The sequence below is a fragment of the Trachurus japonicus genome, chromosome 16 (assembly GCF_045865225.1).
Source record: "Trachurus japonicus isolate A0001 chromosome 16, Traja_1.0".
In the NCBI taxonomy this organism is placed as follows: Eukaryota; Metazoa; Chordata; class Actinopteri; order Carangiformes; family Carangidae; genus Trachurus; species Trachurus japonicus.
The window spans coordinates 18,189,475-18,204,591 of record NC_140922.1 but is presented as its reverse complement, the minus strand read 5'-3'; the positions used below and the strand labels follow the sequence as shown (position 1 = coordinate 18,204,591).

The 15,117-nt window shown below is 45.0% G+C and overlaps 1 protein-coding gene across 3 annotated transcripts in view; it reads right to left on the bottom strand.

The window, feature by feature from the left end:
* The window catches only part of iglon5 (IgLON family member 5), a 147,041-nt gene that overhangs the window by 7,823 nt on the left and 124,101 nt on the right, over positions 1–15,117 (bottom strand). For 2 of the 3 annotated variants that reach the window (XM_085802343.1, XM_085802344.1), the window contains exons 2-7: positions 13,520–13,598; positions 10,301–10,533; positions 8,580–8,699; positions 2,507–2,638; positions 2,114–2,234; positions 839–990 (exon numbers count right to left, since the gene is read on the bottom strand). In XM_085802343.1, the coding sequence (XP_085658469.1) occupies positions 839–990; positions 2,114–2,234; positions 2,507–2,638; positions 8,580–8,699; positions 10,301–10,533; positions 13,520–13,598 (837 nt within the window). Of the gene's footprint in view, positions 1–823; positions 991–2,113; positions 2,235–2,506; positions 2,639–8,579; positions 8,700–10,300; positions 10,534–13,519; positions 13,599–15,117 lie in introns of all 3 variants that reach the window. The other variant, XR_015037864.1, reaches the window with a different exon arrangement.

The window sequence follows — 15,117 nt, the reverse complement described above, 5'->3', positions numbered from 1 at the left end:
GAAATGGGTTTGTTGTGTTCTAACGATGGCAGAAGCAGATTAGGAAGGAAAGAGGAGGCAGAGGGACAGATGATGGAGAGATAGGGTGACAGAAGTGGCAGCGCTGGTGGAGAAAGAGAGCAGGAAGATGTATGGGCCTGATGGGAGAGTGAGTCATTGAAGGGAGACTGGCCGAGATAATGGGTAAAGGAATGAAAGAAGAAAGGGGGATAGATGAAGGACTCACTTAAGATGGTAATGCCGAATGCAGTAAAGGAGGGAGGGGGGAGGGGGCGGGGGGGCTGCTGGGAAATGGAAGGCTAGGAAATCGCTCATTGGGGACGGTTAAACGGTTAATGTGAATTGGGTTCGGAGAGAAATGACAACTTCTTGGGTAACGGGACAGAGCAGAGAGAGACACTTTGTGTGTGTGTGTGCAGGAATGTGTACAGACGAGAGATGGAGGGTGAGAGCGAGAACGAATGAGAGAGAGACGGTAATGTAGGCAAGCAAAGCTTTAATGGGGCGGAGAATAAGGAAAATGGGAAGAAGGAGGGAGGAGAGGGCTGAGGAGACGCTGTGCTGTGTGCAGAGCAAAAATGAGATTGGGCAAAGAGGGAAAAACAGTGTCATTGCATATGTATCGTTGTGTGGTAACGTGTCATGTCTGCTCAAACTCTTGCAGGTTGATTGATAGTCACATGAGATAAATTTGAACGCGCTTATGTATTTGTGCAAGCTTGGGTTGGCAGAAATGTGCACACTGACTGTCATGGTGTGTGTGTGTGTGTGTGTGTGTGTGTGTGTGTGTGTGTGTGTGTGTGTGTGCACCTGCATGTCGCACCGTGTGATAACTTACGAAACAGCAGCATGCTGGCGTTGGAAGCACCCAGACGGTTTGAGGCAAAGCAGGTGTAGTTGCCAAAGTGTTTCTCTGTCACATTGCTGAACAGCAACAGCGAGCGCGTCTTCTCGTTTTTGATCGTCAGGGTGTTGTCGTTCTCTACCGGCCTGGGTGGCGGCGGCGGGGGAGGCAGAAGTGAAGCGAAGGAGGGAAACAGGGAAGAGAAAGAGAAAAAGAGTGTGACAGAAAAAGAGATAACGTAACATCGCACCTAGTGACTCAGCCCTCATAAGAGGCTTTTTTCCCCCACCCCTCTCCATCTCTCCAGAGACAAACCCCCTCCACACATCGGCTCTGTCTCACCTTGCGCTAATAGTGAAATCTAACAGTCCATAAATAACAGAGACCTCCTGCTAGGGCCCATTATACTCTATTAACAGCTCTCTCTGGCTGGTAAAGGCTTGTCTAAGTACTTCTGTGCCTTACTTTGCCTTATGCCAAATCACCCCGACTCCTCTATGCTCTCCGGGACCTTTTATAAACTTGTAGGGACAGTCTATGTCGAGGTAATAAAGAGGAAATAGGTTTTCAACAAGTTTATCTTCCTCCAGAGATGGAAAAAAAAACATATATGATTATCTCAGACCTGCACTAATGTCAGGGGTAGCCAAGAGCACAACTGCAATATGCTAGGAGAAATTTGAAAAAGCTATTTATGAGTAAAAATAGGTTTTTCCAGGTCATTTTGTTTTATAAAGACCTCTGTCCACACTGAAATGCCAAAACAATAATAATCTTCCATCCTCTTTTGGTTGGCAAACATTAAATTGTCAATCACAGCCAACATCTGTGGAGGGGCACGGATACAGCCCGCATACTTCTGAATCTCAGCTGGTTCAATGCTTTTCTAACCTCCTGGTCTCAATGATTAGACATTTTGTGTTTAAACAACAGCTGCTCCCGCAATGTATTTATTCCTATTAAAATATTTGGTGCGTTTCAGTTGTCAGGCAATTTTATTGGTAGAAGCTGTCATTCCTCTGCTGCCACGCTGAGGCGTCGACCCATCAGTGTCAATGTCCCAAAACAAAAACACAGGTTAACAACAACATCTAAGTTGATATTTATTTCTACAGTAAAATGCAAGGTTTGTTTTTTGGTGTTGACATTTTGAAGGTAAAAACATATGATTAGTGTGGAGAGAAAAATAATAACATTTGGTTGGCTTTGCTGTGACTGAGATCTAAGTGTCTAACGAATCAGCGGCGCACTCGTCGCAGCCGGTCTCACCTGTGTTCATCTCTGTACCACTCGAAGATGGCCGGCGGGACAGCCATGGCTTCACAGCGCAAGATGGCTGTTTTACCCAAATGGGCCGGCATGTTCTTCATGTCTGTGATCATGGGAGGGTCTGCCAGGGAAACCGAGGGAGGGGAAAGAAGGGACAAAACAGAAGGAGGGAATTCAGCAATTAGTATACATCTGCCTTCGCTGAGAAGTGGAGTTAGGTCAGCCAGGGGTGGGCTGCAAGGTTGAAAAACCCCCATGGAGAACAAAATTAAGATGTATGAATTCATACATAATAATGCAGCTACGGTATTTACATATACCATTAATACATCATTGTGCTATAAACTGGGTGTGAGGTGAATTATCACCTCTGGGCTACTGTGGGATACTTACAGTTGACGGTGACCTTGACTTTGCGCTGATCGGGCGGAGCCACTCCGTTGTTGGTGATGCATTCGTAGTCCTCGGCCTGTTGCCTCTTGATCTCTGTGATGTCTAGAAACTCCCCATCACTCACCAACCCATCTATAGACATGAGGTAAGATGTCAAAGGTCACTATATATCAAATGGAAGGTCAGCCAGGTTCCTGATTTAAGGCGTGCTACTTGACAGACAGCTGAGGGAGGGTCATCACTCTTACAGGTGATTTATGAACATCAAGGAATACACCACTGTGGATATCACATAAAAACACACAGAGCATCTTGAAATGGTACTTTGGATACATTTCTCTAGTAGCAACATACAGTACAGTATAGGGCTGTGTGATGTGGTAGAAATTAATGATATTCATGAATGAAATTGATCACAAAGCAAGATCGCATATAAAAAATGCTAATCGATGTTTCATGCAATGAACTGTGCAACGAGCTGTCAGACAAAACTCTACATGGAATGACTATTTGCCAGCAATCGTTAATGGGTGAACCATAAAACAGCAGCATGATATTAATAAGAATACAATTTGACAAAAAGATATGAAGCTGAATTATTTCTAAGTCTTAATGAAACATATGTTAACAAGAATTTCAATCATATTCATCTCATGATCCAAAGCTGGAGGCCTCAGGACGGCTCATGCACAACAGTAATGGGTCAGCTGGCGAATGATATAAGTAAATAAACATGATTTGGCAGCAGTGACATCATTACTTCTGCGGTGTCCGGGGAAATCGCAAGTTTTGCTTCCAAGCAGTGGACACACCAGGGGGTGTAGGGTGTGTGTGTGTGACAGCTTGTTCACTACATTATATAGTGAGAAGAATATTTGGCTGTTATTTGATGTTGACAAACTCCCAGGTGCCTCCAAAACCGAATTAGTCAGTCTCACACTTTCGCTCTTTTTCCTCAGGCGACAAACAGCCACAGAGTCTCTTCAGCGGGGAGAGTTGAATGGACGAGCTGCAAGTTATTGCTCCTTCATGTGAGGGAATGGATGTCGGTGGTGTTATTGGATTGACGGCGGCAGAGAGAGAGAAAGAGAGCAGGAACAGAGAAAGAATGAGAGCGAGAGTGCAGCCCCCCCCCCCCCGAACCCCCCTCCACCTCCTCCTCCCTCACTGCAAGTCTTAGCAGCCAGCTGTCTCACAGCCTCCAAAACCATTAGGCCTTTTTTTCCCTCCTCCCCTTTACCCCATTAAAGAAGTCAGACTGTGGAACACGACATAATATATAATCTCACCACTAACAAGGAAATCCAGCTCTTAAATTGCTGCTCACTTCTCCCTCTCAAAGCCCCCCCCCCCCACCAACACACACACACACACACACACAACCACTGTCAATCAGTGGACCTTTTACTTCTCCTCACAAACACACCAACGGCTCTTAAGCACATTTGTGAGCAACACCGACGCAAACACACACTCACGCTCGCTCACAGACACACACACAAAAAGGAAGCTAAACGCCACGATTATTCCTGTCAGAGATTAGCGCGGCGGTTCTAATTGAAGATTATACTGGAGGATTATTAGTGCGGCTACTGAGCTGGAGACGATTATTTGCAGCTGCTGCGGCAGAGGCTGAGCAGTGAGCGACAACCGCCGCGATGGCTGCCTGTGCCATCCGAGCGAGTATACGGGCGGGCACCGGGTGACGGGGTGGGGTGGGTGCAGCAGTGTTATTCACTCATTCCATTAGTCTAATAAACACAGCTCTCTTCTGACATCTCTGTCAAGCAGGCAGAACACCCAACTTTGCCAAGGGAGGGAAAGAGAGGGGGAGAGGAGGGGGGATGAACGATAGAAATCAGACAACTAGCTGGAGAAATTACACACAAGGCTGTTACACCTGACTTCCGGGAAATGAAAAGGACAAAGAAAATATAAAAAATGAGAGCAATCGAGCGTTAGAGAGCGCATTACAGCCACACAGAGAGCGGCAATTTGCGAGAGATACTGAGCAAGAGGCTGAAAGAGATACACAGATGTGGAGATAGAGGAAAAAGCAACATGGAGGTAAACGAGTAGAGATGTCGAGTTTGGTATTTGATGCGGCTGCTTCTTTCTTGGTCTTCTCATTCCCAGCACCTACAGTAGGTGTGATGTAATATGACAGTGCAAAGCAGCCCTCTCGCTCATCCTTTCCTTCCCTCCCTCTCTCTTCGTCCCCTGAGATCTCCAGACCTTCATGGCACACTTCTCTCCACTTTGGTGGGAGATCATATCTGACTGCAGCCGGCCCCTGGCACTCCTACAATGGCCTGTAAAATACAGCTCCATCAACCACTTATGGCTTTTGAAGGAGCCCGACTCCTGACCACCAGAGATAGTTGGATTGCACCTGAGAAGAAGAGAGAGAAGAGGGGGGAGGGGGTGTGGATGAGAAGGGAGGAGGTGGATCGGGGGCTCCGGCCTGCTCTACAGTGAAACTGTGCTCTATATCCCTGGCAGCAGTTTGAGCCTGACTAGATCATTGGGGCACTTGATTTCTCGGCTCCTCTTATCCATTTCCATTACAAAAACTACCGTCAAGGCAGAGAGGACTGATAAAAGGCATAAAACAGAGAAGGATGGACAGGCTGACAGACTGTAAAACCTGTCATTTAGAAGAGTAAGGGGCTGAAATGTGTTTTAGTTGAGCCAAATGAAGCTACAGCTGAATTTAAAACAGGAAGGCCACTTCGCCCCAGCTCTCTGCACACGTCTAAAAATCACTCCACAGCCAAGTATCCAAGTAGTTTATTCCTCCCTCAGTTATATGTCTGTTCTTCCTATTAAGAGTCTGACTATTACTGGACTTTTGAGGCTGATGGATATACTGTAAAGCAATACTCTGTATTGAGAGGAAACAAGCCATGAAAAATCCAATGAATTAATCCTATCGTCTGTGTAGCTTAATTCCTCTGTGCTAAATACCTGCATTGTTGTCACCTTGGCACTGTGTCACATGTTCTTTCATCAGCCTGAACATGGGCTCTGTAGTTTATTCTGATTCAATCCCACATACACTGTCCTGCTGCTCTAGACACTCACTAATGTGTGTTAATTCACAGCTGAAAATAGTTTCCCAACCAACACAATATTTACTCCTCCGTTGTTTGTTAAAGTCTACATCGCCCAGCTGTTTGGGGAAATTATTTCTTTGAATCCAACTGTACATTCAAGACCAGTTTTAAAAATCCACGTCTTCAGTGTGAGCAAATAAGCTCAGGGCTGAGAGCCACGGGGTAGGGGAGTTTGGAGAGATGCACTGACGCATTGTTGGTTTCAGTTCAGCAATAACAGGGACTGCCAGAGTTAACAGTTAAACACAAGCACATAAACATTTCTGATGGGCACAGCTTACATATGTTTATAATAGAACTGCAGCCAAGACATGCACTGAGCAGGAGATTTTACAGCTGAAAAATAAACTTGTCTCTGTCTCTGGTCTCTGCTGGCTGGATGCCTGCAGACTCCCCTCTCCTTTCCAGTCACCTGATTTCCCAAATCCCCCTGCACACCTGCTCCTGGGTCCCACATGAAGGCACATCTGCGCCTCGCCGACTTTACCCCGTGTATATATACCTGCCCACGAGCACCGGTCCTCTGACACATTCTCTATTGTGCCTTCATGGGGGTAGTTTTTGAGCCTCTGCCTACCTCTTCATCAGTTCTGCCTCTCTCTGCTCTCCTCCTCTTCCTGCTGGATTTTTGTTTTTCGTGCCTCCACTCACGAATCGCTCGTTGCAACGAATCAAGAGCCAGAAAATCGTGTTTTAATCCTGCTCTCCACACCGCAACAGCTAAATTATTTAATCAATCCCATCAAAACCAAATCAAACAATTCACCCTGAGTTGTGACCGTCATATCTCTGACCCATCTGCACCCGACAATCACTTCACCTTCCCATCGGTACGTGCATCGGCCCATGCTAAGCCTGTGTGTACGTGTTTAAATGGATGGGGTGTCACAAGATAAGGCCGTGATGTACCGGTGTATTTAGGCGGATGAGACAGGATGCCTGTTTGTCCCTGAGTGGGTCAGCTGATGGATGCCGGTGAAAGCGAACAAAGGCGACAAATTGCATCTGAGCTGTAGAAAGAGGAAGGCGGTGGCGCCAGTGAACACCGGTGCAGAGTCATCATCAGCACTATTTGCATGTTCAGAGAAGTTGCGGAGGAGTCAAGGGCTTTTTGTTTTTAGGTCTGTGCCTCACCTCTGAGGTGGTGCAAATAGCTCCGCCCACTCATCCACCACGAGACACACACACACACACATTTTCCACCTAACCTCCACAGACACTGCTCTGCTCATCCTTTCTCCCCCTCCCTGCAGTTTCTCCATGCAGTCTCTGAGTAATGGGGACAGATGGCTGGCAGCTTCTTGCTGTTTCTTTGGGCTCGTCCACCCCCCCACCCCTCCACCCCCACCACCAACCCCTCCCCACCTCCTTCTCCACTGCCCCTGGTCTCCTGCAACTGATGGCTTGGTTGCAGAGACTCCCATGGAATAGCAATGCGGCCCATATCTCTTTCTCTGCAAGCTGAGGGGTTATAGGGGGGAGAGAGGAGAGGAGGTGTGAGATGGAGGGGGTGGAGAGGGAGGATTACTGCTGACAGAGGAGAAATTCTGTAGGCTCGCAAGAGAGGACAACTAGACAGACTTTGTGATGTAAGGTTGGGTGTTTGCTGCAGCTGTGCGTTCATGCGTGCTTTTCTTTTCTCCTCTATTTTTGCATGTCTGTGGGTGTCTCTGTGTGTGCAATCGCTACCGGGCATGTGCGTGCCTGAGGTTATTGTACTGTAATGTGTATAGGTTCACAGACACTAACTGTGCAGAGAAGGACAGTGCATGTACAGCAGGCTAACCCAGGGACAAAGAGAGCAGAGAGGAGCAGACCTCAGAGCGAGCCCAAAGCTGTGTGTAAGTACAGCAGTACAGCAGCTTCTGCATTTATTGGCCTAACAGTATAATTACAGTGTTGAATAGTTATTCACACTGACCTATTTATTATTGCCGTCTCGCTGGTGCATGCGAACCGTGTTGTTGCCACTGTTACAATTCAGCCAGTTCTGTGATTTAAAAAAGGGCTTTTAACTATGACTTCAACACTGATGCAATAAAAGCTTCACAGAGTCAATTATTTGATCTCCAAAACACGCAGAAAGCCTAAAATCATCCCAAAGTTAAAGCATTTGGAAACTTTTCTTTGGCACACAATGCAGGTATATGCTGTGTTTTAGAGCTCCTAAGTTTGTATTTCTACCCTCATAGAAAAGAGGCAAACAGCAGAAACATACTTGGCTCTAAGTCTAACCATCACAGTAGCAGAATGCACTCAGGAATTAAGTCATAATACAGTGAATGGTATATTCAGCACATAGCAGTTTCCTTGATGATACAGCACTACCAGTGCAATTGTAATAAACTCTACAACCGAAACAATCTCTAGAGGCCACGTAATGGTTATTCCCCTGACTTTGGACATTAGTGGTGACAAAGCTTCGGGCATACAGGGAATAAATGCTGATCAAATGAAACAGATCTGACTCCCATCAAGCGACGCACCCGGACCACCCTGATCTAGTGCTGATTCCACACACAGACGGAAGACAAAAACAGCTGATTTAACGCCAGGAGCCGCTGTTAGCGTCAGTTGGCGTCGTGATGCCGGTTGACAGAGTGGATGAAGACAGATGCTGATGATTACGGGTGGCGCGCTGGGGATAATTACGTATAATGCGCGGTTATTTGGGACCAAACATTGGGACATAGAGAAAATACAGCACTATGAATTTAAGAAGGGGACAGGCTGAACAGCTGGGTTTAAGAATGATGACACAGTGATGTGGGGGATAAAGACATGGGCACCGGTTGAATGCTGATAAGCTTTTACGCTGGCAGGAGAGAGAAAAAAAAAAGACTATAAAAGGCTGAACAGGGTTAGGGATGAATGTGAAGACGTGGAGATAAAGGTGAAGCTGAGAACAAGAGATTTCTGGATGTGTAGACGAGTAAAAGAAGAAGGGGGTAGCTTACATTTCTGGTCTTTCCAGGTGACAGTGGGCTCGGGCCGACCCACTGCCAGGCAGTAGAGGTTTACATTCTCCCCCTCGTTCACCGACACGTTTTTGGAGATGTTGACGATTTTGGCCGGCACTGAAAGACAAATGAGAAATATGATCTCAAGTATCCCTGTTCTTATTTCATAGTGCAAACTCCTCCACTGTAGACGGACAGGCAATCATCAGCTGATTAATGATCTGTGCCCGAGTGCTTAGTGAACTGTGCAACAATATGCTTGACCGTCTACTTAAAAATGTGCTGAATCCTAAAACGGGCATTAAAATCTCCCTCTCCTGACATCTAATCTAATTTAATCTTTAAAGAAAAGAGACATTTATAAGTGCTAGTCAGATTTTTCTTTTTTTTTGCACTTCTTTTAAGCGAAGGACCACCCCTGGATACTATTTCGCCCCAAACTCACAAAGTGTTGGACCACTACATGTAGTGAGTTTGATAACAAGATGGCCCTTGAATTATATGGCCCATTATCATTGTTTTTAATGAGCTTGGCCCTGAGACAATTTTTGCGAAACATCTACCAAGGATCCTATTTCTCTCTATCTTGCTGCAGTTGAATACTTGCAGCAATGAAGCACAGATTGGAGTGGTGCTAAAGCTGCTCCTGCTTGATGCACTGACTTGAGGGTGTAATTATTTTGTGTGATATCAAGCTAGGGCTGAAATTGCAGGCGACTTGGAATCAGGTGTATATGGTCATCTGTGCCAAGCCTCGGCCCCTGCAGACACGCGCGTTTGTTTGGCTGCAATGCAATGTGAAAACTCTGTTAGTTCACAGCGGACATTGTCTCTGCCACCTGTGAGCTGCGAGGCCCCGTGTTTTCATTCCAGCACAATGTACCTAATATATCCTGTTAAAAGTTTTCAGTTTCATGCTGCTGGTGATGTATAACTGCAATCTGCAGGGGGAAAAGGTCTGAGATTCAGCCTGTGGGCAGTCCTCAGCCAATACATCATGTCACTCAGGATCAGTCAGACTCTCACTCACTTAGCTGCTGACTCGATGACTGAGCCCCAGTTGTGGTTGTGCACTGTCAGTTATTTAGTTAGGCAGTTGGACAGCCCCTTGTGTACCTCATTTCCTCCACACGCATCCTCATCCATCTGATCTGCCTGAACTTTCTGTTTATAAAGACGAGCAACCTTTACAGGTCAAAAGAAAATGATTGGGACTGAATTTCCATCACCTGCACTAGTTTGCTTTTCTGCATCCACACACACACACACACACACAAAGCTGTTAAGACATAATCAAGTAATTACATCTTGATGTAACGATAAATACCAACCTTAAATACTCAAACATCAAACATTAACTGCGAAGTTGTCTGTCATATATTTAAGCACAATTTAACTGAAAAAAAAAAACTCGGAAACATAACCATAGAAAATCTTAATTGCTTCCTCTGATGTCAAACCTCAATCACACCCAGTAGGCAGGACTATGCTTGGATGAACGATGAAATACATAATTAAGCCATTTAGCTGATGTTTTTTTTTTTATATAACCAAGCAGTTTAGAGTACCGTGAGCACACACTTTATGTTCAGCCGCAGTGGCAATCAAATCTACAGACTCTGGATACACTAGGGAAATGAGTTACAGCTTATACTGGAAGTTATATAAACACTTCTCCCTTGACTGATTCCTATTGCATCTTAAACGCGGCTGCCAACCTTGAACGATGAGGTAGACGTGGGCGATGCGGGGCTTGTTGTTGGCCTGAAAGGTGCAGGTGTAGGGCCCCTCGTCGGTGACTTGCACCTTGTCGATGTGGATGGAGAAGTCGCTGTTGTTGCTGTTGACCAGCGTCACGCGCTTGTCCAGCGACCACTTATCCGTCCCCGTGAACAGGATGTTGGAGCGGTTCAGCCAGGCCTTGTGAGTCACCTCCTCGTCGATCCGGCATCTGTGGCACAACAGGAGGTGATAGACAGGTGAGAGGCCTGGCCCTGTGAGGTTAACGTTGTTTTGATAGGGTTGATATTGAAGGTGTCGGTGCTGAGCGAGGTGTTATTTTGTTGGTTGTTCCGGCACATAATGGCCTAGACTGATTTCATTACAGTAGGTTACAAATGGGCGACCAAAGAAAGCCCCAGCGTGGTGCAGTGCTGAGCACCACAACAGCAACACTGCTCCTTTGAATAGACAGAACGAGTGTCTTACAGTTTGCTGAAGGGATGGGTCTGTTCCCCTCAGAATAAGACCTCTTGGTGTTTTGATAACAGGTGCAAACACAATCTAACACCTCGGTCCAATTTTCCCCGTAGGCGTTCAATTAGGTGGAAATATAGTTACTGCAAAGGCCGTAGCATATGATTCACAGCAAATTTCTTACTCATCAAACCATTCAGTAACCTTCTGCCCTGCATGTAAGCATCTGCATTCATTATGCATCTCCAGTCATTTCATTGTATTTTATATATTTATTTGCTGTTTGTTCCTACGTTTTGTTTTTCGTCTGTCTGTAACCTCTTGGGTAATGCAGTACAAACAAGAAATTTTTTTTGTGCATCTTTCAAAATGGGTCAAATTACAAAAATAGAGATCAGTCAGAGAAACGTATCAACAGCTTGAATGCAATCACAGCGAGGCAATCGTAACATTACTCTTTGTTTTGACTACAGGATAACATTGGAAACAAAATGTAGTCCAGATGCATACAGTATTGATATATGTCGTCTGGCCTTACGCCCAGAAGCGGTTGTGGTCTCCTGCATGAAGTAAATAGCGATAAATAGAGACATATATGAAAATAATGACAGGTACGTGGCAGGAAAATAACAGTGCCACTGTGGTTAGGGAGCAGTAAATCTAATTCTCCTCTACAAATAAGCTGCTTCATAACTGGAGCCAATGGCCAAAGGTGTAACTCCAGTTCTTGGCTTGGCCACTAGATGTCCTTAGCTTCAACTAGTTTGAGGACATGTCTCTGTAGTCCTCATGTTTAATTGATATGTCCTGGATAAATATCACCATTGAGGTAGATCTTAGATCACCTGCCAAGTCAGTGCCAGTGACACCACAGAGTACAAAAGAAGCACTGCACAGGTGACCTGAGGCTGGAAGTCTTTGACAAACAGGCTACAAGGCAGTGAGGCTGAATGGTTCAGGGGGACACTGTACCGGCCAAAACACTGCAAGCGGGTTAGAGGAAAAGACGAAGAAAGCTTTTTTGATTAAAATTCAAATTTGTGGTTGGTGGGTTTAAATAAAAGATGATATAGTAAGAAAACACACACATAAAAATATCATTATCTGTGTCCAAACGCTCTATTAATCTATTTCTAAAATTAATCACTTCTGCACTGATGATGTTGCTACAGGACTGCAAGCCCAGAGGAAATAAGCACCATAATAGCATCAAATGTGCCTGGTCTTAATGGCCCGCATCAAAGCCAAACACAACAGCATTGTCTCAAGCATAACACACTACTTGTGCCACTTGGGCAAAAAGTGATTTTACATGAAAATGGAGTTTATTTATGAAGCTCTTTAGCCTTTTGTTTGTCAGCTACTGGCTGCCCAGTGCAAATTAAACGTACACACACGTCTGATTACAAAATATGCAATCACATCTCTGCTGATGAAGCTATACGCGCAGTTCTGTGCAGTGAAATCTAATCTCAGAGCACTCGATGGACGACTGCGAGTGGAATTTAAAGCAGTGGTTCACCAACTGGTGTCTGGGCTCATCCCAAACAAGTCTAGAGGTGGAGAGATGGTTGATAGGAAACCAATGCAGAAGATCTCATTATCTATCATTTGGGTTTTTTTTTCCTAATGGGGTTAGGGTTTCAAGCTGCATAATTAAATCAAGCAAAAACTGAGGATGAATAATCAAACCTGGTTTGAACCGGTCAAAACCTATAGACTTACTGTATGCACCTTCTGTAGACAGGTCACAGATAGACACTGTTTGTTTTAAAGCAGTGGAAAACTAAGTTGAACCACTGATCTGAATGAAGAACTGTAGATTTACCAGTGACTGTGGCAACAATTGTTATATTGAGAAACAAGAAAGAGTTGCTCGAGGTGCTTGTAACATTGCACAAAAGAAGAAGCAAAAGGTGACACTGGGGTGTACGCACCCACGTGCATTCAAGTCAGAGTATTATGTGTAAAAAAACACTCAAAATAAATGGATTTGGATATAGATGATTTGACTTCTACATATCTTCACTCAAACAGCTCCAGGCTAATCTTGATAATATGACACATCAGTTCTCTGTTCCTTTTGATTGCCAACTTTTAGAGACATTTGTTGTTGTTAACAAATATTGACAGAGCTGTACATGGCCTCGGAGTAACACATTCAGTTTTAGTAGAAGACCCACTTTTCTTTCAAGGAAAAAAAACACAATAAAAAGAGGAATTTTCTCAGAGATCTGGAGAGGTGCAGGCATAAAGGTGATGAAAGTAATGTTGACTCGGATTTCTCTTTTTTTCCCTTTTTTTCTGCTGTGCTGCTGAGTGTACTGCCAAGCCAGGTCACATCCATGTGAGCGAGGGAAAAAGCAAGTTGGCTGTTTCTGAGCTTTGCTTTGTGAGCTACAAATGGCAGCTGTGATTTCTACTTTATCAGTCACAGTTAGGCAGGTGTGGTTGGATGCAGTGGAGGTCTGCCTGCAGAGCTGACCTGCACATCATTACTGCTACATCTAAGCAAAATGAGGAGGCGATTGTGGACAGACTGGACGACTCCAGCGACATTTGACGGATAATATTATTATTATTGTTTAATTAGCTACAGGAAACACAATGCTGGAAAATATGGCACAATAATGGAGTTGCGTGACAGAGAATTGGCAATTAAACTGGGATGACAGGTGGGTGGGAGAAACAAACATGTTTTTGATGTAATTAGTGGGTGCAGGTGTAGGATCAAGAGCTACCTCAAAGTGACGCTTTCTCCTTCCAACACTGTAATATTGTCCGGCAGGTATCCGATTTCCGCTCCGTGCACGCTGGACCCTGCCAAGAAAAACAAGAAGAGACCAATGAGCATCCAGTAATGGCACCAAATGCTGCGCTGGTGTTCATCAATCTCAGGTCAGGTGTTTGAGGATAGACTAGCTCACCGCATCACTTCAGGTGCTCTGCATCCCGCTCACTTATTTCTGAAGGGAAAGTAATAAATATACTAAACAAAAGAGTCACAATGTCTGCACTGACCCCCATACTTGAATAATGATTTGGTTTTACCCTGCATTCTGGTGGGATGCACGTTCATTGAACAGCACTGATAATGAGCCAAGGGAAGAGGATTCACGCGGAGCCGCCGGAGCGTGAAATGAAGGGACAGCAACGGTAACAGAAGGGATGCTCATCCTGCCTACCAATACACACACACACATACACACTCACAGAACAGAGGCACATGCTTATAATAGCGCACACATAAGAAAGAGACACACATCCTGAGAGCCATTAGTTGAAGAGGAGATAGCTACGAAACTTGGCATCTGTGAGGTGTGTTTGACACACTCGGGTGAGAAAAAAAACTTAAAACCAGTTTGAAGTCATTTTTGTGAACTTGCTTGGACTGCAAACAAAGATAACCAAAGACCTTATACGCTGGCAGGGATATTGCCTACTGAGGCAAGTCGCTCCCCAGTAAGACACCTGGCTCTGTCCATCTAAACTCTGCCAAATCACAGCAAGACACCAGATACCTCAGCTTGTGTCCTCCCTCCATCTCTGACAATCTCTTTCTCTCCCTCCGCCTGGAAGATGACCTCAATATCTCAATAGGTTTTTTGCTGCGGTCTAGCCTTGAGGTTTAATAAATGGCGACTTTATGAAATGAAGCTGCTGCAGTCGGGAGCTAAGAAGCACCTCGGCCGTTTGTTAAATCGCCGCACAAAGTCAAAGGCGCGTCGAGCATGCTGAGTGGGAGACCGCGAAGAGATGAGACCGCGAAAATGACGGCAATGCACCAGTACGCGGACAGGAAGTGTGGGTTTTAAATCAAAGGAAGACCCGTGGTTTGATTACAAAGAATAATGAGAGAGGCTTCAGAATTATAATGCAGATCATGGATTGCTAATCAAAAGGTTTTCAAACTGCATAGCAGAAAGTCCTGCAAAGTGCCAACTAGACTAAATAATAATTTATCATCTCTTAAATTAAGACTAATTATGTCTGTTCTCTTTTTCTGTGAGATTCTGACTGCAAGAGAGTGAGTTGGCGGATCAGCATGGATACACCACAGCTGATATAGGCTAATATTCAGGCTTGCGTATTCATGTATTCATGTATTCATGTATTCATGTGTGCATGATAATGTGCCAGCACCAAGGCATGTGTTGCTCATGGTTGTGTGTATTAGCAGGTACAGTATCAAGGCATCTGTTGCTCATGGGTGTGAATGTGTGCGTTTGTTTGCTCGCATACCGGCGCAGAGCAAGAAAAGAGGACAAACTAATGATGCCTCAAAAGAAAACTGGCCCTGAAAATCTCCCGCTAAAAGCTGTAATCGCATTAATGGCTG